General features: G+C 50.3%; 1 protein-coding gene across 3 annotated transcripts in view; it reads left to right on the top strand.

Annotated features, from left to right (window-relative positions):
* The first annotated feature begins 3,043 nt into the window (after positions 1 to 3,043).
* sema6e (sema domain, transmembrane domain (TM), and cytoplasmic domain, (semaphorin) 6E) overlaps positions 3,044 to 26,318 on the top strand; it is a 37,148-nt gene continuing 13,873 nt past the window's right edge. For all 3 annotated transcript variants that reach the window (XM_029128493.3, XM_029128495.3, XM_029128496.3), the window contains exons 1-16: positions 3,044 to 3,264; positions 5,915 to 6,029; positions 6,581 to 6,638; positions 9,148 to 9,204; positions 9,676 to 9,777; positions 11,611 to 11,701; positions 11,922 to 12,044; positions 12,177 to 12,265; positions 12,378 to 12,595; positions 13,107 to 13,238; positions 13,474 to 13,629; positions 15,233 to 15,409; positions 15,681 to 15,818; positions 20,100 to 20,177; positions 25,733 to 25,791; positions 25,993 to 26,043. In XM_029128493.3, the coding sequence (XP_028984326.1) occupies positions 3,123 to 3,264; positions 5,915 to 6,029; positions 6,581 to 6,638; positions 9,148 to 9,204; positions 9,676 to 9,777; positions 11,611 to 11,701; positions 11,922 to 12,044; positions 12,177 to 12,265; positions 12,378 to 12,595; positions 13,107 to 13,238; positions 13,474 to 13,629; positions 15,233 to 15,409; positions 15,681 to 15,818; positions 20,100 to 20,177; positions 25,733 to 25,791; positions 25,993 to 26,043 (1,786 nt within the window). In that variant the 5' untranslated portion in view covers positions 3,044 to 3,122. The remainder of the gene's footprint in view (positions 3,265 to 5,914; positions 6,030 to 6,580; positions 6,639 to 9,147; positions 9,205 to 9,675; positions 9,778 to 11,610; positions 11,702 to 11,921; positions 12,045 to 12,176; positions 12,266 to 12,377; positions 12,596 to 13,106; positions 13,239 to 13,473; positions 13,630 to 15,232; positions 15,410 to 15,680; positions 15,819 to 20,099; positions 20,178 to 25,732; positions 25,792 to 25,992; positions 26,044 to 26,318) is intronic.

Below are 26,318 nucleotides of genomic sequence, written 5' to 3' on the forward strand. Positions count from 1 at the left end.
GGAGACGCAGTGTTTGCACTGAAAGCATGGATCAAACCTTCATGGCTCACAAACAGGAGTTCTGTCTTTCAGGAGAACTAGGATCTGAAGTCACTGAGTACGAGGTTCAGTGTGTCTGTAACGTGGGCCCAGAGGCTCCGCCTCTGTCCTGTGGGGGACATTATTGCCCTGTGCTCCTTGATCATTATTCCAATTTGCAATAACATTTGCTGTAATTAGTCTGAGAAATAGCCAGTTTAGCCCAAACAAACAGCATTCAGGTCATTATTCACCAACTGCTCTGCGTCGCCTGAGAAACGTCGTTTTTCCACATGGTCTGCTTTCGCAGCAGGAGGAGAGCAGTCGACGAGCTGTGTGATTCGTGTCATGGGACCGCAGCGAGATGGCTGATATGATGAACTGTCCAAGAGGAGTTTGAGGAGGGACAATTAGGCTCCGGCCGGGACAATGAGACGTTTGTCTCAGCGTGCGCCGCTCATATCATGGGTTGTTTTGCTTCGTGTCGAATTAAGATTCCCATGGCTGCTCGGACAAGAACAACCATCACACACTGGTCGACTCCACCTTCATCCTAACTGATGATCGTCACTAAGTCGCTGAGACGCTGACGTTGCAAAAAATCGCGTTGAGTTCCATTGTAGAAATGTGTTTTTCGTGGAATAGAACTATTACTGCCTTTGTTTCCTCCTCTGCTCAGTGCAGGACAGTGGACGGCAGCCATCAGACTCTGAGGCATTCAGCGCAGGTCCGGTCTGTTCATCGGTGGATCAGTGAAGGCAGGACCGTTGCCAGGAGCTCCCCTCCGCCAACGGCTGCAAGCAGCTGATTGAGTTTAGACTTTAAGTGGGACTTTTTACAGGAGGTTTATGTGCAGCCAAGTGAGGACTATACAACATAAAACACTTAGTGGCCAGAGTTTATGTATGAATTTATAAAAGTCCACCTGAACCCATAAAACCTAGGATCATCTCATTTTAGTCTCATTAGGGCATTAACCCAGTAAAAGGCTTCGGAGTGTGTAATTAATGGGTGGATGTGGGCTGTCAGGTGATCAGTGTGTGTCTGAGCGTCCTCTAACCACAGACAAGCTGGCTGCCAGTGTCTCCCAGATGGCCCAGTGAGTCCAGTCCGTTTAAGCCAAAGTGACTGGAAGCGCCTGGAGCACAGGGCGGTGACGGCTTCATCGGCCGAAGCGGCTTGTTTGAACTGATCGGACCTGGTTTTAGTGCAGTAAACCTGAATCTGGCTGAACGCTCAGTCATCTGTTTCCACATCAGACCTCAGTTCCTACTGAGCCAGCTGCTTTTTGACAGGCTTCCACCTGGAAAGTACCTGAGCGCCGTGACCTGGTTCTAGCAGCTGAGAGCCAGAGGAGGCTTTTTGTTCTGCTGCAATAATGGAGCAATCGGCGTTTTAATCCAGAATTTGACGAGGCCTGCAGGAAAATTCCTCCTTTCAACTCGTCACGATGCGGTTCCTCAAACCTGAGGTGAACTCTTGGGTGCGATGCAGCAAACGTCTGCAGCAGCTCATCACCAAACTACTTGGTCTGTGCGTCAGTGTGGACGAGCGTCTCGTGGGCTGTTACGTCGTGGTTTGACCCAGTGCAAACAGCAGGGAAACATCAAATCAGCAACTTAAGTGGTGTTGAGCAGGTAAAACCTGTGTGTGTGTGTGTGTGTGTGTGTGTGTGTGTGTGTGTGTGTGTGTGTGTGTGTGTGTGTGTGTGTGTGTGTGTGTGTGTGTGTGTGTGTGTGTGTGTTTGTGTGTGTGTGTGTGTGTGTGTGTGTGTGTGTGTGTGTGTGTGTGTGTGTGTGTGTGTGTGTGTGTGTGTGTGTGTGTGTGTGTGTGCGTGCGTGCGTGTACGCGTGCGTGCGTGTACGCGTGTACGCGTGTGTGTGTGTGTCTATGACTCCTGAGGCTGCTCCATCAGGTCTGAATCAGCGCTCACGTCTTACAGTAGTTGTGATCATTATTGACCTCATTGCTAAATGCATGTTTCTCCCCTGAATTCTAATGATGCAGACTATTATCAATATTGATGACGGTTCATGTCTTTATCTGCTGCTCCCACTTAAAAGCATGTGGCCTGAGTCTCGCTGCCAAGTGTCACTATGCATAAACTTGGGAGGGCTTGTGAGAAACCTTTGGAGGACGCGTTGCCCTTAATAAGTTGGCAGCGAGTGCAGGTCATCAAAGCCTGATTGGACAAATCCCTCCGCCATCCATCTGCCACAGTCTCTCCCCTCAGATATCAAACAGATGTGGAAATTAAGATTTGAGCACAGTCGGAGCTTTGTGTACGAGCAGCGTTTTTAATTATTCCCTCACAGACACTCGACTTTCATCTATTCATTCATTTCAGGGTAATCATTCTCACGGCTTTTTGAAGCCAATATGCTGAAAGTGATATCTGTGAATACATGTAGGGGACGGAGGAGGTGGATTTATTTTTTAACTTCTTAGACACATTAGACACATCGTTTTGTCTGCATCAGTAGTGACCTTGTCTCAACTCTTAAGTCGTTTCTGTATTTACATTTATTTACATCTGTTTGATCCTCTCATTCACGCCTGGATGTGACTACAGATCACACAGACAGAGACCACGAAGCCAAAGCTCAGTAGTTTTACACACGCAGACCTTCACCCCCTGTTACTGCTGACATCAGCGCCGGGTGGAGGCGTGTCCTCCTCTCAGTGGAGGTTTCACCAGGCCAAGTCACGTGTGACCGAGTCTGCTGGAGGTGATGAAGAGGTCGGAGCCTCTTCTGGCCTCATGCACTGCAATCCTGAACATGTTGTGACCTTTGACCTATGAGTTCTCAGCATTTAAATCAGTCATCATCCAGTGCAAACAGTTGGATGGAGAAGAGGCTTCTTTTTGTCTCATTCTGCCTTTTTCACAAAGCAGTAAACTCTAATAAGAAACATGGCTGCTCATTGTTTGTGTAACTGTTGTCGTCTAATCTATCATTTTACATCATGCATTTACCGGGTGCTTGGTTTTAATGTGACCCAACCCAGATCAGCCTAACCCAGATAATACTGTGTGTCTTCCAGGTGGGAGGTGAAGCTGCCGTGGGCCATGCGCTTCTAGGGAGGTCTCACCCTGTGCCAAAATGAGGCCGCTGCCCGGCTCGCCTCCGCCCGCCCTGCCTGCCCTCCTGGCTCTCGCCTTCGCCGCCGTCCTCCCTCGGCTTTGCTCAGGGGCCACGCCGTTCCCCCAGGACCTGGAACCAATCAGCATCGTGGGCAGAGAATGTAAGTTCAAAATCTGCGTTGCCATGGCGATGCCTGTAGCAGCAGTGGATGTAAGAGCAGAGCCACTGAGGTATTATCTCATCACTGGGGACCGTGGCTCAGTGAGGTGGATGTGTTTAAGGGCATGTTTGCAGCGAGTATATTTGTAGAGGTTTATTCCGTTGCCAGGATTGTTTTATTTTTTTTTTACTGGTGTTTGTCTTGACTTGGACTTAGAAAACAGCGTTTCTGCAGCAAACCACCAAACAAAGCAAACCCCCCTAATTCATAGCTGCGTGAGCTGCATTCGATGAATATCACAGAGCTAATAAGGATCGGCACCGTTCGGCTCCTACAGTCCATCAGTGGCAGCAATAACCGGGCCCACACGTGACCCGGTGCACGGGTTCAGCTCATACAAGGAATCATTTTGACTGAGGAGCATCGTTGACATCCCTGACACACTTAAGACACTGCTTCATCAGCCACCACAGGGACCCATCAACGCCACCCCGTCACTCGGAGGCCCATAGAAGAGCCCCTGGCAGCCCAATGTAATGGCCCATAATAGACTTAAGAGGTGGCTGAGACCACGGCCCGCACACTGTAATTGATCTATCTGGAACAGAGTAACGCAGCCATTAGCAGAAATAGCTACGCTAATAGTCCTATATGTGGAGCTCCGTCCCAGGTGTAATGAGAGCAATTTGTCACCTCTGGTTCCAGCAGGTGACAGTGCAGCACAAGGTCTGCACAACTCTCTAATACGTCCATTATGAACCGTGGCACTTCCTCAGTCTGGAGTCTATGAATTCACACCCAACTTGTTACTTCTCTGGGGAGGTGGGCGGTTGAGTCACCGCCACGTTGAGCAGGATGCAGCGCAGGACGCACGGATTTAGGTGCGAGGGAAGATATTCCTATTCTGGACCTGCTTATGTGTCAACATGCTTCATTTGAGCCAATACTCTGGAGCAGAGCTCTAGGACTCGAGCAGGTCCGTCCTGCTGCTTCAACGCTTCAGTCGATTAAATTAAACGGGCGTCTTAAAACCGCTGGCTTTTACTGCCGCGCTGCCGTCCCTGAATCGGCTCACGCCTTTAATCTCTGCAACGTACTGCAAGTCTGGCTCGTCAGCAGGTCCGATGAGGAATCGCTCCACAGAAACCTGAGTATCTTGCTAAAAGGCGCATTTTTGTCCATATCGACGGCTGTCGGCCACGTCGGGGTTCCTCTGGGACGTCTGTGGAGGGATTTACCATTGATCGGTCCTTTCAGCGCATCCTGGATAAATACAGCAACCGCCACTGTAGCCGCTCTTTCTGGGATGTATTAATATTCAGTAACACATTTCCTCATTGTTGATGAACCTGCCAGCTTTGTTTTATCGTGTTGTCTCATCATCACAGCTTCCTGGAGCCTGACATGATGTGATGTGAAGTAGTTCTGTGTGATCAGCGAGTCCAGGAGCGATGATAAGATAAAGGGATTTGCAGAAGCCATCAAATATACATTTCATTTGTAAACAATAATTATGTTATGAACTGACTTTGGTCAGAGGAGCTCGAACGTGGAGGAGCCGAGCTGCTCCTGGATTCTGCCCCGAGCAGCTCCCCGGCTGCCCCCTAAACTTTTAAAGGAGGTTTGGATCTGAAAGTGCTGAAGAGTAATTGGAAATCCTGGTGCGCCTGGGGGCCGATGGCGGGGACGGCCGTGGAGCCGCTGGGAGTGTCTTCAGCAGACAGCGCACGAGGTCCAGCACTCAGCCAGACTTTAGGCGCCTAAATCTTTAAACAGTCGCTTGGAGATGAGCGTTTAGGGCCTGGCTCAGCTCCCTGCAGAGACACGCGCTGCAGATTGTGCTGGATCTCTAGCGGGGATTGCTAATTCAGCAGCAGCCCAGGTCACACGGGAGGCTGGAGGGCACTTAATACATGACTCCACAGATCTGGAGCTGTAGCCCTGAGCCGAATCTCCCCTGGAAAAGCCTGTGATGTGGGCGACAGCCCGGTGTCAGTGTTCAGCACACTAATTTCATTTGTGCCTGTAGCCATGTCTTTGTAGTGGATGTCCGTCGCTGACTGGCTGTCACTGTGCCGTTTCATGTGCACCGAGCGTCTCCCATTGTTGAAGCTGGCGTCTCGGCTGCAGTGAGTTGGTCTGACTGAGTGGGAGGAGGGAAGGTGGAATTAAAATGCAGATCTGCTCCACATCCATCTTATCGCTTTCTCTGTTTACCATGTTTTATTAATGCATAAACATATCTCATGCATAATCTGCCTGTGGATACACGTTTCTACGGCTCCACTCGTAATGAAAGCGGAGTCGTGGCGGCGCCGCTGTGAACCTGTGACCTCGTTCGCGGTTCTGGGTAAACGAGCTCGACCTGACGGACGCGTGTTGTTCCGCTGAGTCCCCGGACATTGGAGCGTTTAGCGGGAGCCGTTAAATGAATCCGTTCTTTGTTTTGCACCTTTTAGAGGCTGGAGATCTGCAGCACAGGCCAAAGCTCCCACCTCATAAATACGCAGGTTGAGGGGAACGTTTAGCTGCTGGTGCCTCTAGCTGAGACGCTAACCTGCGCTCGGCGCAGCTTTTCGTTGGGTGGAGCTTTGACTGGACCGCTGCAGGTTTGATGCTCACAGGCGTGTGTCTTGTGCTCTGCCCTCAGCGTCCTACCTCTACCCCAGCTTCCAGGGACTCATGTCGGACAATGACACGCTCCGCCTGGGCCTGGACTTCCAGAGGATGCTGAGGATCAACCACATGCTCTACATCGCTGCCCGGTCAGTCATCAGCTGTTTGTCAGCATGGAGCTGGACACAGACAGCAAACCTCCACCTACTGCACCACACCTACAGTTTGTTCTTCTCCACATGAAGCCACTTTAGCCTTAACATGTCTGAGAGCTTTTTGAGCCTATTTGCAGGTTTCTCCCCTTTTAAAAAGTTCGAGCCTCGGTCCATTTTGCTTTGCTGCAGCTTTTGGCTCTGACTCAAACTGTAGTGCACTTCCTGCCAAGAACCCAGCCCAGAACACTATGGGTTCTTAATGCACCTAAGTGGACTTCAGAGTTTCCACCTCTGCGACCAACAAATGATATGACTCACTTCACAGAATGATTTATGTGGATAAAAGTTCTGGTGTTGCAAAACTTAATTTACTGAAGCGTGAAAGCAAATAAAGTTTGTCAGTGGATCCGGCTTCTGCTGTGGCACAGCGCCGCTCGGTCCGGCTGCATGTTCTGGTGAAACAGCGGGATCAGAGGCGCTGTCACAGCTGACAGGAGGCATTTGGAGGTGGCTGCACTAATGTTGCCTTAACTCGTCTCTTGCAGGGACCATGTGTTTGCCATCAATCTCGCCGCCTCGTCTGAGCAGATAATCCTGCAGCAGGTAGGAAAATCCGTCCAGCGTCATGACTGAGCAGCTTCTGAGTTCACCTTGTTTCCATTAGGAGTCACCTTGTGTAAAACCTTGTGTCTCCACGCAGCAAAGTGAGTGGAGTTCTTCTCTGTGCCGTTTGCTATGTAAACCCGCTGTCGTCTGTTCTTCTTCTGAGAACTTTCCTTTTAGGGAGCGTTTGATCCCTCTGATCCGTCAGAATCGGCACCACTAATCTGTGCGCTACCAGCAGAGACTCTGAATGACCCGGCTTCACTTGACATTTTTCTCTGGGTAACGTTAAAACAGCTGAGTCCACGGCGGCTTCGATAACGTCTCTTCTCGCTCTGCTCCCATTTCCCGTCTCGTTTTCATCCGCGCGTTAAACAATCCCACTCCCGACACGTTTCCAGTGCGAGAGCAGCGCCGCTCTCTCGCTTTTGAAGTGCCGCGCTCCCTCCTTTCCGAATCTCATTTGTCAAACATCATTGTACTTGAATCCCAGCTCTCGGAGGCCTGGACGTTTGTTTTCTTGTATTTAGATTAGTGGCAAACACGGACATTCACTGGGAAAAGGCAGCTACTCGAAGGTATTGATCCCCGTGTGGCGCAGAGACACGGCGTCGGTCTGTTTTCCCCGGGTTTGTGATCTTGGATGCTGAATGTGTGTAAATGATGCATTTTTAGTCTTTCAATCAAACCTCTGCCACCTCCAGACGGAGGAATGGAAGATGATGGGGAAGATGATGGGGAAGATGATGGAAGACGTGGCCCTATTGTGCCGCCGCGCTCCCACTCTCTTCCTGTTATCAATCTGAGCCGGGTCGTTAGAGCGTGAGTCATACGAGCAGAACGAGGTGCATCCCCTCCTCAGCGCTTCATTTATAAACCATCTCTTCATTTCGCTCCTCCACTGCGCCGTCCCCCTGCAGGCCCTGGTGCCTATAAGTAATTATTAGTGAACCAAATCGAGCGTGGACAAGACATGACCTATTACCATAACGCTGACTCCTGCTGAATGGGACAGATATTCTTAAAGTTGGGCCGGAGGGTTTCCACACGACCATCTCTGCAGACGACTCAGAAGTTGTCATCAGTGTCGTCGTAACGAGTTTATTATAAGAAACGCTTCTGAATTTTGTGCACAAAGCCCCGTGGTATTATAGGAAACAACTCATCCATAAGACATAAGCACTAATGCACAAACACAATACATTAAATAAAATGTTGATGTGAATACAAATGCCTAAAGTGCCTCAAACCTTTTCTCACAAATTGGGGCGGATTATTGAGAATGTGTCTCAGACGGCTGGTGTTTGTGTGAATGAATGTCCAGACATGATTCAGGCGCTGAACGTTGCAGCAACACGTCCCCAGAATGCCCAGCGTTATTACAGCAGTGACACTAACACCTGGATGCATCAATCCAACAGCTGCCTCAGTGAGTCGCTGGCGGTGGACGTGCTGTGAGTCTCAGCCGGAGCCCGAGTGCTGCAGCATCTTCAGTGTAATTAAATTCATGTAGGTAGAGAGTGAGAGGCTCCCTCGTCTCCAGACTCCTGCTCATGGTTTTACAAATCTGCAGGGCCCTGCTCATCCTGACACCATAGTTTAAACCCAATCAGAAGGAGCTAATCCAAGGACTGGAACTGCTGCTGGGCAACGCAGGCACAAACCGCAGGGATGCACAACAAGGAGCTAAATGAAGGCTTTAAAATGTACATAAACAAATGAGAGCGGGCTCCGGCAGAAGCAAAACACACAGAGAATTTCAGTGAATAATGTTTGTGTTTGCTGCTGTTAGCTGCATCGACTCGCACCTGCCCAAAAGCATGAGTAATATCACAAACGCCGCTAAGATGCTTCATTAATTATTAAAGCCCTCTGACACCGGCATTTAACTATTACCTGGACCTGTGAGCGTCTCTGAAAGATTCTATAACGTGTGATCATGTCAGAAGCCGACTGGAAGAGGAAGTAAGAGAATAATTCAGCCCATCATATATTCATGCACTATGAATAAGGTGATGGTGTAAACAAACAGGTCTGAGGCCTGTTTGAGCGCGGCCCGTGGCTGCTGCTCCACCGTGCGGTGCCTGTACAGATGTGAAGGTCGTTCCTGTTCCAGACGAGGCTGAGGAGCTGTCTGTAAATAGACTCACGCTGATGGAAGGCTCCGCTAATGAGTCGGTGGCTCTATTCAGTCTGGACACAGTCAAGCGTCGCCGTGTGCAGGCCGCGCTCGCCGCCCGCCCTTTAATTGGGGCTAATTGGCTGCTCCTGGTGCACAGACCCCCCCCCCCCCCCCCCCCCGCCCCACGGATCGGCTGGAGGTCCGCTGACGACGCACGCGTCCCCGTTTCCCCAGTTTGTTTGTCTGTTCAACAGTTTATTCAAGTTAATGAGATTTTCATCCCAGCTGTCTCATAATAGCACTTGAACGATTGGGAGCAACAAAAGCCGGGATGGTGCGAAGCAGCTTGTCTTTGAGCTGACAGTTGGCTGTCTGGTTATTTTTCAGAAACTGACTTGGAAGACGAAGGACGTGGAAAAGTGCACAGTGAGAGGGAAGAACAGCGTGAGTACGGTGTTCCAGACGCATGCACGTCCTCGCTCGCTCCCTCTCGCTCCCTCTCGCACGCTCTCTCTCTCTCTCTCTCTCTCTCTCTCTCCCTCTCTCGCTCCCTCTCGCGCTCTCTCCCTCTCTCTCTCTCTCGCTCGCTCTCTCTCCCTCTCTCTCTCTCTCGCTCGCTCTCTCTCTCTCTCTCTCGCTCCCTGTTTCTTTTCTCACTTCTTCAGCTCACTTCCTGCTCGTTTTCATCAGTATCGGTGCCACAGCCCCTGGAGGCAGCCGGCTGAGGCGCTGGCACCTCCTTTCCTCCCCAGAGCCTCAGTGAAGCTGCATAAATGTTGCTGGTCCGTACGCGTGTGTGCAACGTTTGTGTGCGTTTGTCATCGGCCAATGAAATCCTCCATCCCTGCTTTGATTGTGTCCCTCCGCGTGTGGAGCAGCTCTGTGACGCAGTAACATCAGGCTGTTCTCCCACAGGATGAATGTTACAACTACATCAAAGTGCTGGTGCCACGAAACGACGAGACGCTCTTCGCCTGCGGCACCAACGCCTTCAACCCCACGTGTCGTAACTACAAGGTGAGACGAGCGAGAGTCCGCGTGCGTTACTTTCCCCGTTAGAGGCTTCATGTCACAGCTGTTATCAGATATGAGTGACGTCTGATGGCTGATGTTCACACCAGGTCCAGATTCATGCTGTAACCACTGGATGACTTTAGTTTCACATAGAGATGTTTAGTGAGTGAGTGAGTGAGTGACCTAGTAAATCACCTTCTGTAATCGTTCATCGTATCTTCTCTACTGGAGCCCACACGGCAGAATCACGCATGCGGTGGTTGTCAGCACTTCGGCTTGAGTCCATTCATGATCCAGCAAACAGCTGCAGGCGAACACGTCAATGTTTTCAGGCTGAGCCACACGCTGCCGATGGTGTGTGTGTGTGTGTGTGTGTGTGTGTGTGTGTGTGTGTGTGTGTGTGTGTGTGTGTGTGTGTGTGTGTGTGTGTGTGTGTGTGTGTGTGTGTGTGTGTGTGTGTGTGTGTGTGTGTGTGTGTGTGTGTGTGTGTGTGTGTGGCCAGGTGAACTCTAACGCTTCATGGTTGTGTTCAGTTGCGTCACCAAATCTGAGCGAGAGAAATCTGCAGACAGGAAGCAGGATGTGCTTGTGTTTGAAAGCTGTGGAACCAAACCAGAGATGAGGACGTGGTGGAGCCTCGCAGGTGACGTACAGCTGTGGACAGTGGTTCCCAGCAGGTCACTGGAGCAACACCCCCCCCCACCATCACCACTACTAGAGCTCAGGAGCCGCAGAGCAGTCGACGTACAGAAGATAAACAGGAAGTGACGACGGCCTTGTCGCGTGTGAATGAGGCACTGACAGAATGACAGATTCAACACAGTCCCTTCAGGCGCTCGCTGATTATCAATGGGCTGGTTTACTGTACAGCCTCAGTAAAACACAGCACAGTCACGGCTTCTGTTTGTGGAGAGAAATACAAGAGACGACTATGCAGACAGCTGGAGAGAGAGGGAGGCGTAAATCAGACGAGGCCTGTGTCGATGCCGGTGGAGGACAACAGGACTGAGGCGGTGTTGGTCAGACGTGAATGAAGGCCCGGCCGCGGGACCAGCTCGGACCAGACGGCGCCGGCAGCTGCTCTGCAGACAAGAGGCTCGTCTTCGCCGCGCGTTCGGTTAGAAGCGAAACCTTGAAGCGTCAGATCCATCTGTCTTCACGCGGCCGCTGGGACGACGGTGCCGCCGTCGCACGGCGCCGAGAGTCTGACGGCTGCGATCCGTTTGTCGTCCTGCAGCCACGCGGCGCCGTGCGCTTCTAACCGGGTTAAACCCACAATGTCACAGCATTTGAGGAGAAAACTGACCAGGACAAACCGCCTTTATCCCCATCAACGTGCTCACAGTCGTACAGATTCTATGTACACGAAGCAGCAGCTGCTGTGAGCTTGGACTGCATCAGGTTCACTACTGCAGACTCGCATCCCTTCAGAACCTGCTGGTTCCAGAGCAGCTTCCTGGAAAACTTTAGGACCAGGCAAATATGTATAAGACCAAATCGCCAGGAAATGAGTAGAAGTCACTGTAATGAGTGTGTGAGTGGAGTTGAAGCTATTAGTAACAAGATGGCAGACACACACACACACACACACACACACACACACACACACACACACACACACATTTACATCCTTGTTAACACTGAGCTGGGAAATAGCAGCTAAATATCTGTGGCTGAGACATAAACGCAGCACTTGACTCTTCACACGTCTCACGGACCGGTCTTTGTTCTGGACATCAAACAAAACCCATCTTTGTGCTGCTTTTCACTGACACGCGCTCATGAAGTGCAGCTTTGTTGAGTGTAAGCAGCGGCGCGTGTGTGTCTCTGACCCAGATGTCCACGCTGGAGCAGGAGGGGGAGGAGGTGGTGGGTCAGGCCCGGTGCCCCTTTGAGTCGCGCCAGTCCAACGTCGGCCTGTTTGCAGGTAAACACATGACTGGAACCAGGAAATATGAGTGATTCCATTTGACAGATGACGTGAGCTTAAAGATGTCGTAGTTGAGAATTGAACCGCTATGTTGATGCTCATCGGTCGTAGCTGTTTTAGTTTCCTTCCGTCCGTCTGAAGGGAATCAGACTCTCGGGAGGAGAGGGTTCCTCCTGTTCCTCCTCTGAGCTTCTCGCTGCCTCACGTGCTGTTGCAGGTGGTGACTTCTACTCGGCCACCATGACGGACTTCTTGGCCAGCGACGCCGTCATCTACAGGAGCCTGGGGGAGAGCAGCCCCGTCCTGCGCACGGTCAAGTACGACTCCAAGTGGCTGCGAGGTGAGAGCCTGCAGACGCAGCAGGCCTTTCTGTCCCGCGCCCAACACAATCGGACTCGGGTCTCTGCTGTGGGTTCAGTAGCATCGCAGCATCAAACCTCTGATGGAGCCGTCTTTCTCTCCGTCTCCACAGAGCCGCATTTCCTGCACGCCATCGAGTACGGGAACTACGTGTACTTCTTCTTCAGTGAGATCGCTGTGGAGTACACCACTCTTGGGAAGGTGAGGGGCTCGGGCCGGCGCCGCTGTTTGAGGCTCTTCTTCGTACGGGACGAGGAGCAGCTCCACGTTCTCCCAGCGTGTGGCCGTGAACGCGTTTCTCCTGTCTCCTCAGGTGGTTTTCTCCAGAGTGGCACGCGTGTGTAAGAACGACAACGGCGGTTCCCCGAGGGTTCTGGAGCGGTACTGGACGTCGTTTCTGAAAGCCCGTCTCAACTGTTCGGTTCCGGGCGACTCCTTCTTCTACTTCGACGTCCTGCAGTCGCTGACCAACGTGCTGCAGATCAACCACCGGCCCGCTGTGCTCGGCGTCTTCACCACGCAGGCCAACAGGTGAGAACCGGCCGCGGTCCTTCAGTCCTGCAGAACCTAGAAAAGGGTCACAGTCAAATCCTTGTGGTGAAAAATCAAGTGCACGTCCTGGAACCCCCTCTGTCAGCTGATCCACGGATCAAATGCCACAGAACATTCATTTGCTTACATTTCTCTGTTTGGGTACAAATATAACTTGGTTGTATTGATTGATTGTAATATTAAACCAAACATATTCAGTACATTGTTTGGACAAACTTGTGCTGCTTTGTTTCAAATCAAGTAACAAACTCGTCTAATTAGTGTCTTTAAAATAGGGAGTCCAAGGTTTGTTTCCTGGCAGCTCACACGTTACTGATGTGGTTCTGAGCAGAGCAGAACGTTTGCAGCCGAGTGTTGAGGACGACAGGTCGTAGATGTGAAGTTAAAGTTCTGTTTGTGCATGTGAGGCCGCTGGCTCATGGCGGGTCGGGGCGAGACCTGCTGTCGGGTTCGGACCCTCTCACTCTCACTGGCGCTTTCTCTGTGACAGCATCACCGGCTCGGCGGTCTGCGCGTTCTACATGGACGACATCGAGAAGGCTTTCAGTGGCAAATTCAAGGAGCAGAGGAACAGTGAGTCAGCGTGGACACCTGTTCCAGAGGAGCAAGTCCCTAAGCCCAGGTAGGAGACCAGAGGAGCTTTAAATAGCAAACTGTCACTTTCCACAAACATGTTTTTCTGCCTGTGACAAGCGAGTTCTGCAGCTGCTGCTGTTATTGTTCGGCAGAGACAACTCTGAACAGCACAACACGCAGTCGCTGCAGACACCTGTTCTCCCTCCTGCTCGTCCCCAAAAACAAACGGCTGCCGCTTCTGTTACATCTGGACTCACTCCTGCTGTTTTTGTTCTGTTCAGACCCGGGTCCTGCGCCGGAGAAGCTTCAGCGGCCGCTTACAAGTCGTCGACCTCGTTCCCCGACGAGACCCTGACCTTCATCAAGTCCTACCCCCTGATGGACGAGTCGGTGCCCTCGGTCAATGACAGACCCTACTTCACCCGCACCACCAGCAGGTGGGATTCCTTCAGCAGGACTTTGTATGAACGGTTTATGGCTGTTTAGATGTCGGTGGGGGTCCGACTCGCCTGCGTCAGCAGCCTCACTGACAGCCACATGTGGAGGAGGAACCACTGAACCCAGACTGCCGAGCTGTAATTATACTTGAGCCCGTTTGAACTTGCGTTTAGTCCTTGTTGCCTTGTTTGCTTGCGTTGAGACCGAAAGTCAATAGTTTGCAAAAGTCTTAAAAACTTTATTGAGCAAAGTAGCTGTAAAGACCAGCAGGTACCTGATCTAATTGCTGTTTGAGGTTCTTTGAATTGAAGGTTCTGAAGACGACTTCAGATGAATGTTATGTCTGATCAAGGTCTAAACCACAAAGACACTGAAGACGGAGAAACAAAAGTAATGTTTGTTTTGACATAAATACCAAAACAAATGTTTAGTGATTGTGATTCTACAAAACAGTTTCACAAAGATTCACAAAGATTATTTATAATCCTTTGAGCTGGAAACCACGTCTTTGTCCAACGCATCCTTCACTGGATGAGCTGAGGCATAAGTCATTTACCAGTGTTTCCAGTGTTTCCACTGGGCCGGCTGACGCGGTGGTCGGTCTGGGGCCGCATCACAGAGCTGCGCTCCTGAGGCGAGGAGGACGCCGATGTCGGATGATGGGCTGAACGCCCAATCTGTGCTAAGTGTCTCACAGCGTCTCAAACGGTGCAGATGGAGGATCCAGGACTTCCTGAAGCAGAGCCAGACCGACAACCAGCCAACGCTGAAGAAGCATGCTCCGCTTCACACCTGGCACCAAACGCATCACATCTGCCTCTGCCCTCCCCAGAGCTGAGCTCGATGAATGAACCCGCCCGGCGCCGCACCGGGCCGGAGGACGCCTCCGTCAGGTCCACGCGGACCACCTGTGTGGGACCGTCTGGACAGGAACCAAGGCACAGCCTGGGCGGGTGTCCTGTGGAGAACGGTGTAGAAGGGACGTGATGCCAACGGAGGCGTCCGGGTTTGTTCCAGGAGGTTTGTTTGTGCGACTACAAACCAATGAGCGGAGCCTGACTGGATTCAAGGTGCCCTTCAGCGCCGCACCTAGCTCTCCGCTGCTCCACTGGAGCCGGCGGCAGACGCTGCAGCGACACCGGGCACCTCCCAGGTGTGACTGTGTGGAGCTGCATGAATATGAAGTGGAGTGGTGCTCCAGATAAGACCCCCCCCCCCCCAATACAAAACACACACTGCAGCAGCGTGTGGAGGAAAGTGGCAGAACAACGGGGAGGATGGATCGATTGAAAGGCAGTGGGTGGATGGGTGGATGAATTAATAGGATGAAGGGATTAAAGGATGTAGGCGACGGTGGAAGGGAGCGGTGGGCTGCGAGATGCACTGACTGATTGCACGCTGATGCTCTACACAATGAGCTCACTTCTCGCCCACTGTTTTTGTTTATGGGAAATTGACTTTGACGAAGCAAAACAATGTTAAGATGCTAACTAGAATATTTGGCGTCGACGTCCGTCTGCCGGATCTGAGCTGACAGAAGTGTTCGTTTGGATGTTGACAGCGGTGAATGACTGAATCCGTGTCTCCTTCCTCGTGGTTCAGGTTCAAGCTGACCCAGATCGCCGTGGACACGTCGGCCGGGCCCTACAAGAACTACACGGTGGTGTTCCTGGGTTCTGATAACGGCCACGTGCTGAAAGTCCTGGCCAGCACCGAGGCAGCCAACGCCTCCTTCGGGACCCAGCTGCTGGAGGACATCGACGTGTACAACCCCAACAAGTCAGTCACCTCCCAGTGTGTTAGTGAAGTGCTTCTCCTCCTTGATCTGTGCTGCCACCCACTCTTTGGTCTATTGTACCGCTTTGCATCACCCTGTACGGCTTGAGGGGATGCTTTTTTCTGTCGCCTTTTGTTTTCTGACTGCACAGATCTGCATGGAGCTCCCGTTCACTGCTTCCTGTCGACTTTTCAGACTGCGTCCACCGTCTGCTGCTCATTTAGCGCTAAGAGCGTCCAAAAGGTGTGACGCTTGGTGCTTCTGTGTTCCCAGGTGCAACGTGAGGGGGGAGGACCGCAGGGTTCTGGGTCTGGAGCTGGACCGGGACCGGCACGCCCTGTTCGTGGCGTTCTCCAGCTGCGTGATCCGCGTGGCGCTCAGCCGCTGCGCCGACTACAGCACCTGCAAAAAGTGAGTGACCTGTGGATGAGAGCGACACGGGCCCAAAGTCACCAGTACCTGAGCAGAGGGTTGGCTTTTACCAGTAGCGGTGCCCAGATGCACCAGAGGGGGAGGTGGTGGTTCCCTCCTGGTGAGGGGGTCGGGTCCTATTCATTAAATGAAGCCAAAGCCCCTTTTTCGTGACCTTACTCGTCTCCGCCAGATGAACTGAACAGATAAAATCTGTGGATCTGCAGTCAGAAAGAACTGGACTGGAGGCAGGCATCAGATCAGTGCTGCGGCTCATGATTTCAGGGTCCCGTCTCTGTGAATCACGGGGAAAGTGGCGCTAACACGTCCAGGTAACTTGAGCAGAATCCATTTCCTCGGCAGCTACCAATTTAAGAAATGTGCCTGCTCATGATGCTGTTAGTGGCTTGAACAAAAGCCGTTACTGAAAGCAAATGTTATGCTATTATCTGCCTGCTTCATGGAGCTGCTTGGGCTCGCTCTCCCCCACAAAGTCCTCGCAGGTGATTTGTAGTGTTGGTGGTGAGTGAGGGGAAGATCGACTGGAGGAGTCGGCTCATTGCTTCGTCCAGACGTCAACACTCCAACGAGTAGAGCAGGAACAGCAAACAACACAGCAGCTCATTGTCTTCAGCAAATGATCACATTGTGTGAATGATCACATGAAATGCATGCTGGGAATTGCTTTTGGGGCCAGTAACTCCCAGCTGGTTGTCAGATTGTCAGATGACACTAAATATGTGCTTCTAATTATAAAATCCTCAGCTCGTTACAACATAAACACTATTTACTTATTATAAAATGCAGCGGACACAATAAAAGCCTGAACCTGGAGCCGCTGACAGCGAAGCCCTGGAGCGACCCGCTTCGTGTTTTAGCCACAGCTAACGTTCTGGCTCCTCAGCTTCAGCTTCTATTTTGGGCTGGTGAGGAATGTGGGCCCGCGCCTCCCCCTCCCTCCCCCCCGTGACCCGTGGGGAGGGTTTCTCCTCGGCACCAGGGGAATACAGCACCATAGCATGCTAAGGCCTCATTGCAGAGGCCTGGAGAAGCTCTCAGCGCCGTTTAGTCATAAATTGGATCCAGCTGATCGGCGCCGAGCCAACAGTCATGGCTGCTCGTGTTTGTCTTTTTTCTTCCTCCTTCCTGGAGCTGAACGGGGGGAAAGTGGAGTGGCTGCGTCTGTCTGACATGCAGCTACATCCCCAGGTCCATTCTGGAGGATAACTCACCTCATCCTGGGATTAGAGCCCCTCGGCCTCGGCAGCGTTGGCCCGCGGGTCAGATTTCAGCTGCCACATCCTCCTCTACCACTCCAGTGAATCTGGCTCCCATCACATGAGATTTACTCCGTTTTCTGCTTTTATTCAAGGCTCTGTTGCAAACGTAAGACCTCAGATTCTGCTCTGTTCCCAACGGCCCCTAGAAGAGAAGAGCCCCCAGAACCAACAGGCAGCAGACCTGGGATTTTCCTGTTTTTATTTGTATTCAGGCCGCAATGATTCTTTGTTCTTTGTTACACTTAGTTTTATACTTTGTCTCTTATTTTATGAAGTTCTAAATCTCCAAACTCAGCTCCTAATTCTTTCCTCCAGCCACCGTTTCTCTGGCTGCTTCGGGCTCTGTCGTCTGAACAGGTTTTTATATATGACATTTACTGAAACCACCAGTACGCTGAAGTAAAACCCTCAGCGCTTCCAGACCTTTTATGTGGAGGCAGAACTGGAAATGAAAAGTCGTAACCCTTCATCATTCAGCAGAACAACTAAGGTAACGACAGAAGGTCAAAGATGGAGCAGGAAAACAATCAGTGGACTGTGACGGCTGTGAGAAGGAAGTCTAGTTCGTAGCTGTAGAAGAACGGTAATTTATTGGTAAAATCAGTGTTTTGTTCATGGGTGGTTTATTGGTGAAAGCATCTCCAGTCGCCGTTGCTTGTGGGTTAAACGTCAGCTACTGTACGTTTAAGCCCCGGCCTCAGAAGCTGAATAAATCCCCGTAACAAGCTCACCTATGCGTTCATCACAGCGTGAGACACGAAGCGGCGCCGGACACGGTCAGAGCTTCACTTCGCCTCATTCCTGTCATGTCGCTGAGAAACAGAGGAGAATAGAGGAATGGACGGGCATTTATATAAAGCATAGCTCATGGCTAGTGTGTGAATAATTCATTAGAGCTGCACTTTGCAGTGTCATATATTGGCAGCCACACACGGCAGCCAGATTCTGACGCCCAGAGGTCTTCAGTCAGAGCGGCTTTGAGAGAACTAAAGAAAAATGATTCAGGATTTGAGAAAGGGCCGTTTGTGTAGTTTGTATTCTAATCTGAAGAGAAGGTTTTGTACTTCCTGTTTGAAGTGATAGTTTGAACAAAAACCAACTAGGGATGAAACGAACCAAACGTGAGGGAGGTCGTTCATGCAGGAACCACGTGGACGCAGACTGGGCCGGTGCTGAGTTCAACCAACTGGTCTAAAACGGTTGATTTGGTTGTGCTCTGAGCAGGAACCCGGCTGCTCCGTCTGACCTTTGACCTGCCAGATGTAACTGTGCAGCAGAGAGAGACGTTCTGTCTCCTGTGGGTGGAATCTTCATCACCTGCTCACGTCTTTGTGATCAAATAAACCCGAGTGAAGACAAAGCTCATGAACAGAGCTGTTACTGAAGACGCTGGAGTCCCGGCAGCGTGAGGAGTGTGTTTGTTTATGCGAGAAGCTGCGTGAGTCATGACTGTCAACAATATGTGACAGTCATGACTCACGATGTGCAGCCTCAAAGTCGACGTCTGCAGAAAGTCGCAAGTACGAATGTGTTGACAAACTGTCAGACGTGAGCAGCAGATCAGAAAAGGCGGCGCCGCTTCTGGTGTGTGACTCCCATCAGCGCGAGCAGCCGCTGTGGACGCTCCTGTGGCCTCACCCGGTCACCGGCTTCCCTGCGACTCCCACTTGTCCCGCTTCCGTCTGCAGACGACGTTTGTGTTCGGACGCGCTGATGTTTGAAGACGGAGCTTAGTTAAAGCAGCGCCTTCGCGCTCGGTGGAGACGGTTGTAAATAATGTGGCGAATGAAACGGATCCGGCGTTTCCCATTGACGTTCACTCATTCTGCCGCTGCTCGTTTCTGACGGGCGGCAGGTAACATTACTCCTGTTTGTGGTCATGTGAGTCTGTGCGTGCTTTACTCGCGTTACGCTGCCGTTGCAGTGGGAGAACTGGATTTAATTACATGTGATTCTCTCACTGTCACCAGGGATTTGTCTGTAATTATCCAGTGGCAGGATGACGAGGGCCAAAAAGTTCAAGCAACTCATTCCTGAGTGCAGGATTAGAAACTAAGCTCAAATCAAAGATGGCCGACAGACTGACAGGAGATCAGTGGAATCAGTGTTTGAAGTTGTGATCCCTGGGGGCTTTTCTACTGTACGGGAGACGTGATCAGTGGCCGTCGATGGGGATTAATGCTGACGGCCTTGAAATGAGGAAGTAAACGCTTCCAGGATTGTTTGTTATTTACCCACAGGAAGGGATCAATTCTGAGTGGAACACGTGATGAAGTGGGGTTCTCAGAATAACGAGGTTTACGCGTCGTTAAATGTCAAAATATTAAAATAATAAAAAGCTTCATCACTATCGTAACCAAGGTTATTCTAAGGTTATTTTAAGAGCAGCAGCCTGGTTCGCACACTTTAAATAATCTGCTCGTTGCCAACGTCACCGCTGCTGAAGCCTGTTGGTCCTGATTAGTGGAGCTTATTAAGTGACCTGACATTTAACAGTTTTTCTTCCTCTGCTCTTATTTTAATTATTCTTCACACAACGAGCTCAGAAGGTTATGATCGGTTTCATCTGGCAGTTCAGCTCCTTCCATTATGCTCGTCTAGATACTTGTAACACACACGGTCAAACCAATTATAGCTCCAGACTTTAAAGCCTGTAGGAGACTCACAACAGTACAAACTGGGTTCTGTTTTAATCCTTTCACTTCAGTGTGGAAGCAAGAACACGTCCGCGGGCCTGATGCTAATCGTAATCTGATCAGATCGCCATCTTGCCTCTGTTGTTTTTTATAATTGCCTTCATTCAATGCTGATACAGTGACTGCATAATGTCAGAATGAGTGAACATTAGCAGACATGACTAATTGCATATTTAGCATCCAGCCCTAAGAAGGATTTACTAGTCTCCATCAGACGGGCTTAACGAGAAGGAAAGGTTAATTCTGAGCTGTCACCTCCGATTGGAGGAGGCTTGTCTAATTGTTGTTTGACGCCTCTTGTGCAGGAGCTGTCTGTCGTCACGAGACCCCTACTGCATCTGGCTCAAGTCCGGCAGCTGTGCCGCCGCCTCGCCTGGTCTCAAGTGAGTGGTCAACACACAACACACAACCATGATCAGGATCTGGTTTCTACAAATGTCACCACAGCTCCTCACATTTACATGGGCTTTTGTCTGGAGATCTGTTTTAGGGAATGTTGTTGTGCAGTAAGATTAAAAATCCAACGCTGGTCATGTGTTATTTCAAGAAAGACCACGGTTCACGTCCCTGTTCTCATCGGGGACAATCATCAGGTTTCACTGCCACTGTTCCTCCCACTCACCTTCAGAATAAAAGTGCTCTGTTCAGCAGCTAGAACAACATGTTGACACCAGAACAACGCAGCAGCTCTGTTTTAGTGAACGCTGGGACCCAGTGACTGATAGAAGGAGCATGTGAATTTAATAGGTACCTGAATGTGTTTTTCTCTCCGTCCTGCACTTTGCTCATCGAGTGTTTGCAGGTTGAAAAGAATCACGTGATGCCCCCGACAAAAACAAATAAGCTGGAGCTTCTTCAGTTGATTAAACTTAATGAGATATGATGACTTCAATGTGTATTAAGACTTGATATTGATGAATCTCGCGAGTCGGATCTTGATTCACTGCTCTCCGTTGGAAAATGGTTGATGTTTACTGGTCCATTTCTCTTTTTGAAGAATGTGATTGGGCTGTTGCTTGATGTGAAATATATTTATTATTATAGCTGCGGGCACATCTGCCTGATGTTATTCATCGCTGATGCCGCCTTTAACAGCGAGGGCTCCCATCATGAATTACCAACGGACAGAAGTGTGCAGATTTGGTTTTTAATCAAACACTCCAGCAGGAGGTTTCAGCCGTTGGGGGTGAAAGCTGCAGAATAAAAACATGATTAGTTCTAACTCCCAGTCACAGTGGACGCATTCAGACTTGATTACTCGTGTAGCCGAGCAGGAGCAGACAAAATCATTTTCACGTCTCCTCTCCAGTCTCCAGCCGCTCGCTCAGTGCCGTGCGGCTGATCCTGGACCTGCCGGGCCCACGTAGCCTGCCATCAAAAGTGAGCAGCGTCCGTGTGGTGAACGTGGCTCTGCAGCTGCTGCAGGAAGACGCCGTGATGCTAATCACACGTTTGCTGCCGGTCAAGGGTTTAAACCAGGATGCTCCACTTCACTGGGGGTCAGAGAACGGAGAAAAAAAACAGGCCGTCGGCTTCTCAAACGGACCCGAGATGTCAACGCTGTGATTATTTCTTATATTTAAAGATTAAGAAGCTTCTTTAGCTTAACTGTTGAACGGTGGCATTTCCGCAGTCGAGCGACTCCTTAGTTGGTGCGTTTGAGCTGATGTTATTACTTCCTCCTCTGTTTGCCTGGTCGCTCATTCGCAGAGCCAAGACGCTGTCTCATCCCTGCAGATAAGAAAGGGACACTATCTAAAAAGCTAATGTGCAGCTTAAACTCCGAGCTAACGTCTTAACTGAGTCACTGTCAGACGATGGGCAAAGGTCCTTTTTTTTAATGAATGAAAAAATATCTAATCTGTGAAGCAAAGATTAGCACTTTATAGAAGTAGAGTAACAGCAGCTGGTGAGAAATAAACGTTTGAGTCTGGTTCATGCAGAGAAAAGAGATGAGGAGTCTTCCTCCTCACTCAAAGCCTAAAACCAGATCTGATGTCCTGCTGCGTGTGTTTCAATCACCACCCGTCCAGCGAAATGGGAGAGAAAGATGGATGGATGGGTGGATGGAGGAGGGGGAGGCGGTGAAGGGGGAGGCGGGTGAATGCGGGCAGGTGAAGGTGCTATTTTCTGCCAGTCAAGGTGTGTGTGTGTGTGTGTGTGTGTGTGTGTGTGTGTGTGTGTGTGTGTGTGTGTGTGTGTGTGTGTGTGTGTGTGTGTGTGTGTGTGTGTGTGTGTGTGTGTGTGTGTGTGTGTGTGTGTGTGATGTACAACCTGCTGCTAAATGACTAACACACGTTTGTTTTCTCTCTCTTACCACTATTTACATTGGATACACACACACACACACCTTCCACTGCCGACTGGCTTCCAATAGATTATTCTGACGGCTGTGAATGTGCAGACCTGGAATCATTGCATATCCTCTGCATGGCCACCCAGACGTATTATTTCCTCTGCCCTCTCACGGACAGAGGCTAATAGGATTTTTTTTCTATAGATGCATGTTTCTGCATGTGCCACTTATATTTGTGTATCTGACAGTTTTTATATTTGCTTCTTGGGCGTGAATAATTCCATCTTATGGAGTTTTTTCGTCTGCTTATTTTAGGAAATCGAATCTTTCGCTGTAGTTTCTTCTGGCGCTCGTAACCTACACAAAACCCAGTTACTCTAAAGTTTAATCACTGGGGATCATCAATCATGGCTCCAGAGTTCCTGTAGACTTGCAGTATTCTCTGTTTCCTTTGATTTCAACATTGGCCAAAGAAGTGAGATGATGAATCTGTTGCACTGATGAGATGTTTAGATTTCTGGCTTATTAATTCCATGAAACAAGGTTGAATTTCTGTAGTGTTTAAAGGTTTCTGCAACTTTTTGGTTGGAACTTGCCTGCTAGTACACACTGAGCTCATCAGCTGTGAAGGAAGCAAACCTATGAGATGGTGATGGTTAACTTTAAAGGGAGCTCTGCAGATGTGACCCGGTTTGTGGTTCCACGTTAGTGTGGAACAGGAGCTGACAGCGCGTCTTACTGCCCTTTAATACGGTGATGGAGCCAGAGGCCGACGGGTTCGGCCTCGTGCTGCCTGGAGCTGAGCTTTGATTTATGAGCTGATGTTTAGCGAAGCTGCACGAGATCAGCTGGAATATTGAGTCCAGAGTGGACGACCAGAGTCCTGCCAGAAGGAAAGCGAATGGACGGAGGACAGAACAAAGGACGGTAGACGTTAAACCAGAGTGAAGGTGTTCGTGGAGTGAAGGCTATGAAGCTAAACGTGCAGAAAAAGCAGCGAGAAGCGAGTTGCATCAATCTGATTCCAGCGACATCTGTTTTGGATCCAGGCAGGAATGACACGCTCTGTGCAGACTCTGTGCGTGTGGCTCTAAATCACCCAACTTGAGTCTTGCTTTAGCTGATATATTTTCTATATGTGTAGATAATTGAAAGGAGGCGGGGAGCAGCTGGTGAAGGAGGCTGATAAAGGGCTTTAGATGGAACAAAAACACGCAGCCATGTGAGTGGAGGAGCCTGAGCCGAGTGGAGATGAAGCAGCGCAGCAGTCCTCCACCTCCTGGGACCTCTCCCTCCGTCAGCCGGCCTCTTTCTCACAGCCTCCTCTCCTTTCATGAATTCCTCCAGTTTGTGTCATCCAGCGCTTTAACGGCTGAATTGTGGCCGATCCTGAAGATAAGAGGAAACTCACGGAGCTTCTTTTTCGGCCTCTTTGTGCCTCACACTGATACCGTATCTGGATGTTTCACTTTGAGTGTCATCCATAATGCATTTAACACAATCACAGTGCAGAGACAAAAGGCCGTGAAGGACGGAGGCTGCAGAGCGGACCTGGAGGGACCGAGCAGGTCGAGCAGCTGACGACGAGCCCACAAAACGGCATCAGCGCGTTGGTTAAAGGCTGGAGGAGCTCTGAGCGCACACGCGATGGAGGCGTCAGACAAACACATTAGGGGTTGAGAAGCGTTGAGTCATTGGAGCTTCAGGAGGACATGATGATCTGCAGTAGAACATTAAGCGGTTCTGATCCAATTCCAACTGCCTTTGCTCTTTGAGTTCCAGCTCATGTCAGCTTATTTACACTGTTTGTTTTTGTGTGTTCGTTTGTTGTTTTGTTTGTTTGTTGTTTTGTTCAGGCTTTGAGCTCCATCGTTCACACTGTAGACGCTCTCATGCAGATGGATAAAACCTCGTCTGTGTGAGTTTAATTTGGTTGGTTTCTCTTTGGCCTGTGATTGGAACCAGCGCTTCTCTACCTGTCATTACAATCGTTACCAGTTTTCCTCTCAATTACTGGATCATTTTAGCTCCTCAGGCTGCAGGAATTTTGGAAAGTGGAAAGGGAAGAATTAGTTGCGCTGGTCACAACCTTCAGACGCGTAATTTACCAGCAGGCAACAAACATGAAGTTCACAGAAGCACATCTGTCTGCAATTATGCTCCTGTGAGAGGAGACACGGAGGTTTCACATCCAGAGCCGACGCACAACCCTCACCTCAGCAGAACACGGTGTCAGTCCGTCCCAAAGCAGCGCTCTGTGAGGCTGCAGCCTGTTGCAGAGGAGCAGCACACGACAAATCTGAGGAGATGAAGAAGAAGAGATTCTTTCCCCTCAGAACCGGCTTGCTTTCTTTCTGGTTGTTCCCAGGCTTCATGCCTCCAATTTAGACATGCATTGTCTCCATCAGGCGTCTGGAAGGAATTCTCTGAATCCGTGTGCAGACAATGTGTTTTCTTGCGACTGAAACGCGAGGGTGTGAGTACGGCCGCTAATTATAGACGAACGCTGCGCGTGTGTTTCTGCCCATAGTCCGTGTGAGCTGCAGGTTTGTGTTTGTCAGCATGTATGAGGAACTAATTGCTTTGCCACAGAGTGGGCGAACGCGGATGCCTGTGCAAAGTGTTTCTGCTTCTTTCCGCTGCTGCGTGTGAAGGTAAATCAGCTCGCGTCTGTTTTATTTGGTTCATTACAACATGTGGGAGGATTCTTGGCGTGGACGCGGGCGCCGCTCGGCGTGAAGAGCTTCTGCTCAGTCGACCCGGACGAGGCTCTGCTTGTGGATGGAGAGGAGAGCGCTGGAGCGTCGGGTCTCAGGTCCAAACCAATAATTGTCCCGCTTTTTTTAATAGGATTAGAACAGCGCAGCAGCAAGTTCACAACGGAAGGTGGAACACGTCTGATTAATTTAGATTTCGTTAATTAAATTACGTACGATAACAGGAAGGCAGCTGATCCGAACCGTACAAGACAACAGGCAAACTCTTGGTCGCGCAGAAGCGCAGTACTCAGTAATTACTGTGTTTTCGAGCAGATTTTCCTGCTTCAACACAAACGCTTTGACAATAACACTTATTTCACACTCGATCAACACAGTGTTTTTAGAGCAGTTTCTGGTTTCCTGCAGAAAGTGGTCCAAAATACAGCGTGTGCTGCTGGTGCTGAGGTGGTCAGCAGCAGCAGCAGCAGCAGCAGCAGCAGCATTTCCATGATAACGTCAGCGGCAAATGACAGGTTTGACTCCAGGCGCACTTCGCCTCAGCACCTAACAATCATACAATAAGACTTTCATTGCAGAGCACAGACTGGGCAGCGAGCGCAGCAGCTCGGTGCGAACAGAGAGGCTTTAAACAGTCTGAATCACAGCGAGTCCTGGATTCAGCCTCGTAGAAAGGAGCCAAGGGTGAATTTAAACCTCCAGGTTAAACGTTCAGCTGCCACGAGTCCCAGCAAGACACACACACACACACACACACACACACACACACACATACACACACTGCTCTTATCTCCCGTCTCCAAGCAGCTCTTATCAACCAGGCCAATATTTGGAAACCCAGTAATTGGCCTTGTTGGAAACGGAGCCTGGTTGAAGTGGTTTGATGCGTGTTTTCTGACCACTTTGTTTCTTCTTCTCTCCTCAGAGGTGGTTTTGAACAGGACGTGGTGAGCGGCTACCTGCAGCACCCCGACACCTGCCACGGTGAGATGGAAACCTTGCTTTGAGCTTCAGGTGGAGCGAGTCAGAGGGTTCAGATTATAATGGAGCGTTTTTATCTAATGTTTTCAGGGGTTAAGAGAAATGTGTTTCATTTCAGATGCATTTAGTTGCTGTGCATGTGCTGGTCTCATAAGTGATTCATAAGCACATTCCCTTATGTTGTTTTCTGTTTCCATTCTCCAGATGTCCTGGCGACCACTCGCAAGCAAAACACAGCCCTGGACTCGGCGTATGGTCAGTGGACACGTCTTTCCGCTCAGACTAGAGCAGCAACACATGCAGAGCGCTTGTTGTGATTGTTGCAGCAGCTGCTCTGTGTCCGTCAGCAGCTGCCACTCAGCGACGACGTGATTCTTTATTCGTAGCTCAGGCTCGATTCCGGTGGATTCCTGATCTCCTAAACTGGCTTTTAATGAAATGCGCCATCACTGTGCTGCGCCCCCCCCCCCCTTTAACCAGGCTGACAGCTGAAACATTGGGCCCGTTGTCTCCGGAGCATCACTCCTTTG

The sequence above is a fragment of the Betta splendens genome, chromosome 16 (genome assembly GCF_900634795.4).
Source record: "Betta splendens chromosome 16, fBetSpl5.4, whole genome shotgun sequence".
Taxonomy (NCBI): Eukaryota; Metazoa; Chordata; class Actinopteri; order Anabantiformes; family Osphronemidae; genus Betta; species Betta splendens.